Below are 12,268 nucleotides of genomic sequence, written 5' to 3' on the forward strand. Positions count from 1 at the left end.
CTGTGTGCTAACATTGCTAAACAAATATCTGTGTGTGGACTACATGTCTCTGACCCTCATTAAAAGTTTGTGAGCTAGCAGCACTTGAAATGTGACTTGTCTGTTTAGTGAGATTTACTCCTTTGATGGTATAACTGCAGATTTCCAGAGCAGAGAAACAGTGGAAAATCTGGTTTGATAGTGAGAATCCTGAAGAAGAACTGGTTCCTAGTGGCTATGGCCAGTCCCTGGACAGCTTCCGGCATCTTCTTCTTGTCAGATCTTGGTGTCCTGACAGGACCATAGCTCAGGTACTTTTATATAGCCAACATAGTCTATTTGGGTATCATTAGAATAATAGTTACAAGATTGCAGTTCAGTACTATTTTATTTAATGCTAAACTCCTTTTAGTAATGAACCTTACATTGCATTTTCTGAAATTCTTTTCAGATAGTTTATGCATTTGTTACAAAGGCAGTGTTAGCAAAATTATTCCAATGTACTGAATTAATATTAGCCTATTATTTTACTGTGGAGATAGGATTTCATCTGGAAATGTATGTGTTTATCCAGTTCTGCTTTATCAGTTCAGAAGGTATTTTTGACTATCCTTGCTGATATTACTCACTGGAATTGTAGAAGTATCCTCATATTAGGCTGAAATAAAATCTTTTCATGAACTCAGTTGGCTGAGGGAAAACACAACATGAAAACAATTTCATTGAGGAACCATTCCTAACTGGAAGTATTAGACTCACCTTAGAAAAATCTATACTAACGTCTGTTCAAAATTTTTAATTTAAAGCCATCTATTTAGAAAGGAGAGAAATATAAAATTAAAGTTTATTAAATTGTTATACCTTTTTTAAAAGAAAAATCAACTTTTAGGACCTGTTTTTAATCTTTGTTCTTCTCCAGTACAAAAGAATAAAAATTATGCAATTGCTGACAATTTCAGAGCAATGGTTGGCAATTTACTGAAGTCAGAATGCATCAGTAAAAGTGTGGTATTAATTTTGTGGATGCAAACCTTTAGACATTGTGACTGACTTCAGAGAAAGTCTTGACAATTATTGGTAAAACTGCGGTCAATAGAAGGTTAAATAGTACTGTATAATGAATCTCTCAGATGTATGGATCATGCAATGGATCATGTAAAATTAGTTCTTCAGCACCATTAATGGGGGCAAGATACACTTTCATCTTGCAATAATTTTATGAAAACTGAGAGTTTATCAAATGCTAAATGCTGAACATCTTTTGTCTCTGAGAAGTAACCCGGAGGTATTAAGGGGAAGACTGGACTACAACAAAAGCAATGTAGTGGGAAAGAATACAAGAAACATCGTCTCAGACTGTTTGAAACAGCCTTTTCTATTTCTTAAAAAGAAACAATAACAATTTTCAAAATAAATAAATAAGGAACAACAGAGATTATCTTCACCTGTTCCTCTGGGTGTTCTACTTTGTGACAGTTATTTTCGTCATTACTACTATTAATTCATTGTTTGTTTAAGCATGAAGGTGGGAAAGACCTAACACCTTTGAAGCGTATCTTCATCCTTTCCTCCTTTTTTCTCTACTATTTGGAAAGGAAAGCTAGATTTTAAGGTTAGGAGTTATGTTATCTTATGGACATACCATCTTTAAAACTTTCTAAAGGTTTAGTAAGGTTATTATTTTTATTATACTGTAATTATAGGTATTATAGATAGCAATACATGCAGATAAATGTAATGGAGTAATTATTTTTTAAGTTTTAAATGGTCTTATAGGCTGTAAGAAATAACACCTTCAAAGACGGTATGATATGTTAACATGTAAAAATAAATTTGTTGCATATTTGTATTTCTGATACAAATTTATATCAGCTTTTGCTCTTCATTTTATGTATTGGTTGTATTTACACTGGGAAGGAAACAGTATTAAATAATTCCATCACAGGTTAAATTTACCCTTTTTAATATAGGCAAGAAAATACATCATTGACGCTGTGGGGGAGAAATATGCAGAGGGAGTTATCTTGGACTTGGAGAAGACATGGGAAGAGTCAGATCCACGTACTCCTCTCATATGCTTTCTTTCCATGGGCTCTGATCCTACGGACTCAATTATTGCTTTGGGAAAAAGACTGAAGACAGAGACACGTTGTGTTTCCATGGGCCAGGGGCAAGAAATCCATGCTCGAAAGCTTCTACAGCAGACAATGGCTCATGTAAGAGGCAAAAATCTGAATGTTTTTTGTGTCTGTATTAAACACTTAGAAATGAAAATCCTGTAATGAAATAAAGTTGTTTGGTAGGCAGTTAATGCTGATGCAAGAACCTGTATAAATAAGTGTCCTAAACAATAGAACTATCTTTTCACAGCCATTTAATTGGCCATAATGAGCTTTTTGATACTGTGCAGACATCAGTGGTTTTCATATAAAATTGAGTTTTTGTTGTAGGTTGTTGACTGATAAACCTAGCTGAATTGATAGTTTGTATTGCATGAATGTTAAACATTCTTCAGCAAGCATTTCACAACATTTTTTCCTTTTGTTTTTTTTTAGTAATACAGGCATATTTTGTTAAAGGAAGATGTGTTCTGGTTTTGGCTGGGAGAGAGTTAACTTTCTTCATAGTAGCTAGTAAGAGTCTGTGTTTTGGATTTGTGCTGAGAAGGCGGCTGATAACATGCTGATGTTTATAGTTGCTGCCAGGACAGTCAAGGAATTTTCAACATCTCTGCTGTTCCAGTGTCTGCAGGTGCAGGAGAAGCTGGGAGGGAGCACAACCCCAATTACTAGCCTAGGATTTGACCTTAGGTTTAGAATTGACACCCAAATTAGCCAATGATACATTACGTATCACGCATGTCATGCCCAGTGTAAAGATGAGGGTCTGTCTGGAAGTTCATCCCCCTCACTTTCTCTCAGAGTCAGCTCTTGATCTCTCAGACGCTTCAGCTATTATCTTCATTCCGGGATTGCAGTTTTGGGACTCTCTCTTCTTTTGGGATTGTTAGCTGGGAACGAGCTGAGCCTTGGTCGTTGAGTGGTGAGCAGTTGCACTGTGTATCACTGATTTGTATAATTGTATATATTACTGTTACTACTGTCTTTATTATTTAAAATTTTATTGTAGTTTAGTTATTAAATGGTTCTTATCTCACCTCATGAGTCTTTCTTCCCTTTGCCCCTCTAATTCTGTGCCCCATCTGTGAGGGGTAGTAGGGTGAGTGAGTGGCTGCGTGGTGTTTGGCTGCGTGTGTGGTGTTTAGCTGCCAGCCAGGTCAAACTCCAACAAGAAGATTAATTCCAAATATACTATTGATAGTTACATGACCTTAGGAAAAACGAGGCTATATAGCAAAATATTTTGTATTGTTATAGTCTCTGGATTTTGAATGGGATGGACAGTCTGATAGCACAGACATTTTACAATTGAAACATGGTAAAATTAAAGAATAAGATTTCCTCTATGAGAAACAAAAACTGTGATTTTCCAATTTAGCATGCTTTGCCCATCAGGTGGTAGTGCTGCTATGCCTGCTGATGTGAACAAATTAAAGTTCTCGCACTCCTGTGTTATGAGCTCCTTCTCTGTCTGCATAAACAGTTTTCCTCTGACCTTTGCCTCAGATTGTCATTTGACAACTTCACATTAAGAGCTAATTAGCAGGTCAGATGAGAAGAAACTCATTCAAAAGATGGGGAAGAAGAGTTCCTTTTGTTTAGTTAAGAGAAATGCAGTAACTTTCCCTTCGTGTCTCACCCTCTTAATTAAGAGATATGCAAGGTGTCTGTATGAAGTATGATTATTCATATGTGAATATTTGATATCTATTGATTGATAGCAATAGATTAAGTGTGTATATTTGGTTATTTTCCAAGCCTGTGACCCTTGTGAGGAACAAGCTTGCTCTATGGAGTTACTTCTGAGCTCCCTTGTATAAGTCAAGATTTATCAGTGTTTATCAGCACTGTAGTCGTGTTCAGATGTGTTTTAAATGTACTGAAATGGAAAAGGTAGGGCCTGCTTGAGAAGAGCAGGTTGGACAAGTAAGGACCACTTGTTTAGATGATAAAACCAAACAAACTAACAGTGCCTCCGGAAAGAACAGCTTAGCTCACGTAAGCGTGTTTTCTTCTGGAGAAGAAATACTTTGTTCATTGCATGTATACCACTATGCATAATGGTTTCTATTTGTATGTGAAATGCACGTGAAATCAAGTGATTAAGGCCTTGGTTTTGATTTGATGAGCCGTGGTGCAAAAATGGCTGAGGAGGATTTCTTCCTTTAGCAGCTCTGTAAGCATTTAAACAGGCTATATTTTGCTGTAGCTTAGATGCATTGGCTTTCTTCCTAACCTACAACATAAAGAGCGATTTTACTGATTTCAGTTTGTAAACAATGTTGATAATTTTATATTTTTTTGTTTTAAACCAGGGAGGTTGGGCACTTCTGCAAAACTGCCACCTTGGACTTGATTTTTTGGATGAGTTGATGGACACTGTAGTAGAGACAGAGACTGTCCATGAAAGCTTCCGACTGTGGATGACAACTGACATTCACAAACAGTTCCCCATCGCCCTTCTTCAAATGTCTATTAAGTTTACCTATGAACCACCACAAGGGCTCAGAGCTGGACTAAAAAGAACATACAGTGGTGAGTGGTAGAGTGGTAAGGATTTAAAATTAAATTGTGTTAAATTTTGGAACCTCTGGTGTTATCATGTGGTCACATTGTAGCCACTCATAGTAAGTGTAAGCTAGTATGAGGAAATGATTGCAATGATGCTAAGACACATCTTGATCCTTGGTTTGAGCTAGAAGTTGTAAAAATTAAAAAGAAAAGAAGATCTGCTGAAGTTCTGTTGCCAGAACTAATTGGACAGAAAAACAGGAAATACATTTTTTTCTCAAATGTTGCCTTCTAGCATCTCAGTTCAAAGTGTTTAAATTTTTAATCTTCTTGTGTCTTTTGGCAGAAAAGCAACATGTTAGTCTTTTTGGTCATTAAGTGCTCTTTATATTGCATAAAATAAAGGTCAAAGAGTCTGTGCAGAAAGCAATTTAATGTGAATTCAGCTATTGGTAAATTGTGGGTTTTTTTTCCTGAAGTTTCCTCTTTTAATTTGAACAACATAATAACATACTATAAACTGTCTCCAGCATAGAACACTTTGTAGGACAATAATTTACTTTTAGGAGAGGCAGAGAGCCAACTGAGTATCTCTAGGAGTGATGTTTTAGCACTAATTTGAAGTAGTTTTGAAAAAGTACTATTACTGTGTTTCTTATAAAGCCCATTTACAATCAATAGGTGTGAGCCAGGATTTACTAGATGTCAGTGACATGGTACAGTGGAAACCAATGTTGTATGCTGTAGCCTTTCTACACTCCACTGTTCAAGAAAGACGCAAGTTTGGATCTCTGGGCTGGAATATACCCTATGAGTTTAATCAAGCTGATTTCAATGCTACTGTGCAGTTCATTCAAAACCACTTGGATAGTGTGGATGCCAAGAAGGTAATTAATGTTTTTTTCAGGAAAGGTGGATTAGGGTGACAGATTTTTCTAGTAGTGGAATGTGTATGTATGGTTCCCAGTAACTGAAACACAAACATGATTTTAAATTATCCTTTTGTTTCTTTCCACAAACATTCATCATTCCAAGTATACATGTCTGTAGAGCAGCAGACTTAAATTAGACTTTCAATCTTGTGCATGTTAAATTTCTATGTTAACCTGTACGTTAAAAAAAAAATAAAATCCCTCTGAGCCTTCTTCCCCAAAAACTTCAGAAATATAAGCTTTAGAAGTATAGACCTTCTTTTCAGTGCTAATTAAGTAATATAGTTAAAAGTGGATCACTGTATTTAAAATATGCTTTTGTTTAAATCTATTTTGAGTAAAAATAATAAAATTTGCCCCCTCCAACCTATCTTGGAAGCATAAAGGCATTGAAGGTGGCCTTAAATAACTATGTAAGGATTCCTCTTACATTCCTCACTTTCATATGGTCAGCTGTCATATAGGGGTCTGTGGCAGATCACTTTGTGACTGACTTTTTAAGTGAAGCTGAAAGCATGATTAGAATGTAGCTGTATCCCTCCTGCCCAGATGCTCGAATAGCCTGTTGAATTAGTTATCAAAGAATTCTATTTTGAGAACTCCTTGAAAGTGTTCTGGGAATGCAGGGCTATAGGAATAAAAAGAGTAGTAAGAAAATAACTTTCTTCCAAAAGGGACAGAGATGCAGGAGTTGGTACATCAGCTGTTCTTACTAAGGGAAATATAAACAGGTGAGAAGAGGATTAGCTAAGTCAGTGTGTTCTGCTTGTTTTTAGGGGATCTCTTGGAGTACTGTTTATTATATGATAGGTGAGATCCAGTATGGTGGCCGTGTGACAGATGACTATGACAAAAGACTCATGAACACATTTGTAAAGGTTTGGTTCAGTGAAAATACATTCAGTCAGGATTTCAGCTTCTACAAAGGATACAGCATACCCAAATGTACTACGGTGGATCAATACCTTCAGTACATACAGGTTGGTAAATTAAAGCTTTTCCACACGAAAAAAAGCCCAATTCACTTTTTTTCTCACAAGTTCCTGAGTCCCTATATTTTGTTTTTTCTTCCACATACTCATATTTTGTCTTTTATTCACAGATTCTTTATTGCTTTCTGACAGTCTGCATATCTATTAGTGACAAAAAATTCTTATCATCAATGTTATCATTGTCATGACAGGATTCTTTTTTTTTTCGTGTGATTTGCTTGAGGGACATACCTGCAGGCATACAGTTAATAAAGAGAGCAAAGAATAGAGTCCAGACAGTGGGTACAACCTCACAGAAATAAAAAGTGTAGATATATGAAAGTACAAGCTGGCTATTAAAATAGTGTATAGATGTTAAAACTGAATTTGTTGTTAACCTTGGTGTGATCTGGGCTGTGACGTGACAAATAGGTCACAAGAAGTTATTTGCCCTAGACTGTTTGAAGAGATCTAGCCTCTTATTTTACAATGTAAAGGGTGGGGGGTTTTAAAATGTTCATTATTTGGTTTTGTTGTGTTTTTTTTTATTTCTTTTAATAATTAGCTTATAAATCCATCTCCAGTTGTGATCATTTATATTTTACGATTTAGAGTCTTCCTGCTTACGACACACCAGAGGTGTTTGGTTTGCACCCCAATGCGGATATCACTTACCAAAGTAAACTTTCCAAGGATGTGTTGGACATCATCCTCAGTATTCAGCCTAAAGATAGCTCTGGTGGAGGAGGTGAAACCCGAGAGGCAGTTGTAGCCAGACTGGCTGATGACATACTGGAAAAGCTTCCTGATGATTATGTACCATTTGAAGTGAGTTAATGAAATTCTGTCAAAAACGTTTGCTCTATCTTGCTTTGTGCAGATAAAAAAAAAAAAAAAAAAAAAAGGAATTATATTAATTTTTCTAAAAGCACGTCTGAATTCAGTCATACAGGCAATACTTCAAAAATGTATTTTAATGAAGTCTGACCAGATTCTTAACATTTATAATGAAGTCATTAAATGTACACTGAAGTGCTTTTGTAAGAGCTCTTTCAAAAATATTGAATCACTTAATGCTTAAGTTGTCATTTGCACTATGGGGGAGGTAGGATCATCAGCTTTTAACTAAGATTGTTGACACTGTAGAGAGCTGAGGTTATGTTGCAAGTATATTCATGCCTTCAAAAGTATTACAGCTTTAACATATGTATTACTTTGGGATTCAGTTTACACCCTGAAGATGCTTTTAGGTTGCTTTCTTCTTCAGTTAAGTGAATGCTGAAAAGCTTGTCAAGTGGTAGCTTTCATTGATTGAAGCCTAGTGTTAGTATCTCAGGATCCATAGTAACACATGTACATGCCTATGTAATTATATTTGTAATGGACCCCTGCTGCCTTGCAGCCATTTCTTTTCTGAAGTAGCAGCTTTCCTTCTGTTTATGTGGAAGATGGAACGACTCTCAAGGTGAGAGGGTTTTCTTACAGTTGGAAAACATTTACTGATGAGTAGATACATGGGCACTCCAATCGACTGCATTCTGTCTCCCCATGCTGGAGACTACAGTTTAGTTGATTGGACAATGTGTGTTGTTTCTGGGTGTTTCCATAGCTCTTAGTTAGTTGTCCTTTGGAGCCGCAAAGTTTTAGGATGTTGGCAATATAGTTCTTCACAGGTAAGGCTGGTTATGAGCTTCAAATAAACGAGAGGAAAATGCTTATAAAATAGTTAAGGTTCCTATATTTCCTGTATCACGGGACGCTGACCTTCTGTGTTTCATTGTATTTACAAAGCTTAAAAAGCAAGTAAGATTAGGTATGTCAGTAATAAAGCATTTACAGCTTTTTTGTTATGAAATGGATGTGAATCACTGCAATGTGTCATCAGAAAGAAGTTCACACCATATTTGTACTTTAACAGATTCCCAAAGTAACCACCTGCTCATCTAGGCAGTAAGATGTTTCATTCATTAGGTAATTTGCCTGCCGTCGTCTTCTTGAGGAGAGTGAAATCTCTTATCCTTAATCTTCTGTCATTTTACTTACTCTTTAATGGAAGTTAGCATGAGGACGTGGTAGAAGGCTGGGCATCTTATGAATGCCAAATTTCTCCTGTCAGGATGCTGAGCTATGAGAGAGAGCAAGGACACTTGTACAATCTAATGCCTTCTTTTCTGTTTCTACACATTAATAAGTTTCCCTTATGTGGGGTACACTCATGAGTATAGACTCTCTTCAGATACCTTATTTTTATGTCCGTTGTTCCATGTTTTATGCAGTCCATTTTGTATCACATAACCTTCCTTCCCTCAAATGGCATAATTATGATAATATATTTTATCTGAACAGATGAGTTAATGTATCTGAATTTGAAATACTGATTATCTATCAGTCTTACAAAAGTTTGCACTTTATGTGACTTCCTATCTTTTAAGAAGCCTGAGCTTTATGACTTTCCAAAAGGCTGAATGAGGTGTCTGGGATTTGCAAAGGATGGCAATTGATTGAATTTCTCAGAAGGGTACTGCTTTAGTGGTGGGCTAAATCTCCTGGTGGTTGTTAGTCCAACTCTCTTCAAATTCTACTCAACATCTCCAGGAATAGAAATGTGGCTTAATAAAGACATGTAGTGTCATTGTATAGGTACAGTTAGCCCAGTTAATTTTACAGAAGCCCCTTTTGAGCAAATCTGCTCTGATCAGAAATGACAATTTGAAATTTAGTTTGTGTTAATAAAAGTAAATAGTTTGTGTTAGTAAAAGTGAATGTGGAGCACTAAACTTTTTCACATGGTGAAAACTATTTAAATTCCTTTTCGTGTAGCAAAATACTGATAAACTTGGAAAGGTTATGCATGTTACCAAGAACAGGGCTGTTACTCTGTATAGGTTTCAATACCTGTTATATGCAATTTTTTTTTTTTTTTGCCTATCTGACAGTAGGACCATATTAACTACAAAATTTGACTACAGATTAACAACAGTTGTTAACAGTTGTTAATTACTGTTGTTAATTAACAACAGTTGTTGTTAATTTGTTAACTTTACCCTTTTGATTAGAAATACACCGGCAAGTTTTATTAGAATACAAGACTGCCTGGCATTGTGATAGTTCCCAGGCATTGCTGATAAATAGTGCTGCTGTGCTGAAGCAAAATGGCTGGGGCAATCACTCCTGCTTGGTTTGTGCAAAGTGAACCTTGGGAACTGTCTGTTGGAATTCAAGCTGAAATCCTTGTAATGAGGGATGATCTATGTGCAGTTTAAATTATGTTAGCTCATAGAATGATATACAGACTAAATAATGAGTTAGACTGAAAATATAGCCAGTCTCAGTATTATAGATTTCTCTTGGAACAAATCCTGTATTTCTGTCTTGTGGAGGATTCAAGGAAGATGCCAAACTGACCATTTAACTTCCTAAATAAAAGTGCTATGTCTTAAAAATTTTATTGGGCCCTAACCTTGACACAAAGCCACGTTTGTTTTTTACTTCTGTTGAAGTAAAAGTCTTTGTTTTTCTACCTGCAGGTGAAAGAGGAGCTAAAGAAGATGGGACCTTTTCAGCCTATGAACATATTTTTGCGACAGGAGATTGAACGAATGCAGAGAGTTATTTCCTTAGTGAGAAGCACTCTGACTGATCTAAAACTTGCCATTGATGGGACAATTGTTATGAGTGAAAATCTGAGGGATGCTTTAGACTGCATGTATGATGGAAGGATTCCTGCTACCTGGAAAAAAGTAGGTGTACATCACTTGTTTTGTAAAGGGAAAAAAATATTTTTGGAAAGCTAGATTAATCTGCTAGGCATACAGTACATACTTTTTCCAATTACAAGTGTTAACCAGGACTGTGCAACTGTTGCAGTAGATTTTCGGCTAAAATAAACACAGCAAAACAAGCCTTCTTTCATTTTTAAAAATAGAAATGAACGTGGGAGATGCAGGTCTTGCCCATTTTAAAGGTCTGTTGCATATTGGCAGGATAAAAATCTAGAGAGAAGAGAATAATTTAAAATTTGATGATGGATTTTAAAAAATAGCACCCACAGTAGTGGACTACACTGTTGCTTTTCTTTGAGATTAAGACTTGTAGTTGTAGAATTACAGATTGTAGATGCTGGAAGGAACTTCTGGAGATAGTCTAGTTTAACCCCACTTCTGAAAGAAGGGTCAATTAGAGCAGGTTGCCCAGGATTCTCTAGAATAAAGGGTCCACAGCCTCTCTGGGCAACCTGTTCCAGTATTTGATCACCCTCACAGTAAGAAAACAAACAACCACCAACCAACCAGAAGAAAACCCAAACCCTTACATTTAAATGGAATTTCCCACATTTCATCTTGTGCCCATTGCCTCTTCTGCTGTCACTGGAAAGGATCTGATTCCATCTTCTTCCATTCTCCACACATAAGGTATAAACATTGATAATATATCTTCTGAGCTTTCCTCTTCTCCAGGCTAAACAATCCCAGTTCTCTCAGCATCTCCCTATAGAAATTGTTTTCAGGGACAACTAGAGCTGTTAATGGCACCTAATGGAAAGAAAAATGGGGAGGTTTTTGTGGTGTTGGCTTGTTTTGTTTTTATTGGCAAAGTATTTTCATGATACAAAGCCTAGACCAAAGCAAATGCTTCACAGCATGGGTATGATATAACTATTCAAAGAGAAAAATCATCATAAATCTTCATATAGTCCAAGCTCAATTTTCCTTAGCTTTTTTTTCAGAAAAAGGATAATAGTTTTGGCAGAAATCCTGTTATCTTGATGCATTGACCTTGGCTTTAGGAAGACATGTATATAAAATTTCTTCATGGTTCACACATCTATCTAATTTTGCAAAAACATCATAAAATGGACAATTACCCCAGGGAGCATTAAGCATATCTAAATGGAATGGTAGGCATGAATTTGAATAGAGCAAGAATTTTCTTCAGGTTTCAGTGGGATGCAACATTAATCTATCAGGTTAAAAGTTATTATATGAAAAATGAGCTTTAACTATCCTTTGCTAATATAATGTTGTTTGCTATCTTGTGTGAGGAATTAGCTTTTCTTGATGTGAATATGGTGTTTTAAAACTGTTGAATAAAATTTTAAAATGAACATGCTGTTTACTGTCTTTAGGCATCTTGGGCTTCCAGTACACTTGGTTTCTGGTTTACTGAGCTTCTAGAAAGAAACCACCAATTTTACAATTGGATTTTTGAAAGCCGTCCAAACTGCTTCTGGCTGACAGGGTTTTTTAATCCTCAAGGATTTTTAACAGCAATGAGGCAGGTAAATTGTGTTTATAGTCTCACTCTGCTTATTCTTTGATATACTTTTTCTAAAAAAAAATATATATTGTGTGATGAAGACTGAGTTATGCCCTTGGCTCCATCATGTCAGCAGGGAAGATACATGACTACATAACTGTCTAACACTTCCTGAGTGAAGTGTTCTTCCTCTGCACATACTTTTTCAGTATACAGCCACTCTTGTGTTAAAGTATATTTCCTACTTTGACCGAGCCCCATGTATGTAGGGGCTACCTTAAAAGATTATTAACTTGGACCGGAGAAGTAATGTCTCATGTTACCACTGTGATACCCATGAGAAGAGGTGTTAAGCCCATGAATTTTTCCTTTTTTTCCGTCCATTTTGGTCTGTGTTCACTGGACTGGAGACTTGCACAACAGCTATTCAGAATTACTCTTAAATTACACTTTTGGAGTTCAGTAGCTGATTCAGTCTTTCTTCATGAAGTGGGAAAGA

The 12,268-nt window shown here is 36.2% G+C and overlaps 1 protein-coding gene across 1 annotated transcript in view; it reads left to right on the forward strand.

The window, feature by feature from the left end:
- The window catches only part of LOC104461068 (dynein heavy chain 5, axonemal-like), a gene marked incomplete at its 5' end in the record, with an annotated part of 54,564 nt that overhangs the window by 39,080 nt on the left and 3,216 nt on the right, over window positions 1-12,268 (forward strand). Inside the window, 8 exons of the mRNA XM_010072519.1 lie at window positions 141-290; window positions 1,950-2,195; window positions 4,415-4,634; window positions 5,292-5,497; window positions 6,319-6,522; window positions 7,126-7,341; window positions 10,041-10,253; window positions 11,639-11,791. Coding sequence (XP_010070821.1) covers window positions 141-290; window positions 1,950-2,195; window positions 4,415-4,634; window positions 5,292-5,497; window positions 6,319-6,522; window positions 7,126-7,341; window positions 10,041-10,253; window positions 11,639-11,791 — 1,608 coding nt within the window. The remainder of the gene's footprint in view (window positions 1-140; window positions 291-1,949; window positions 2,196-4,414; window positions 4,635-5,291; window positions 5,498-6,318; window positions 6,523-7,125; window positions 7,342-10,040; window positions 10,254-11,638; window positions 11,792-12,268) is intronic.

The sequence above is a fragment of the Pterocles gutturalis genome, unplaced genomic scaffold, assembly GCF_000699245.1.
Source record: "Pterocles gutturalis isolate BGI_N339 unplaced genomic scaffold, ASM69924v1 scaffold13867, whole genome shotgun sequence".
In the NCBI taxonomy this organism is placed as follows: domain Eukaryota; kingdom Metazoa; phylum Chordata; class Aves; order Pterocliformes; family Pteroclidae; genus Pterocles; species Pterocles gutturalis.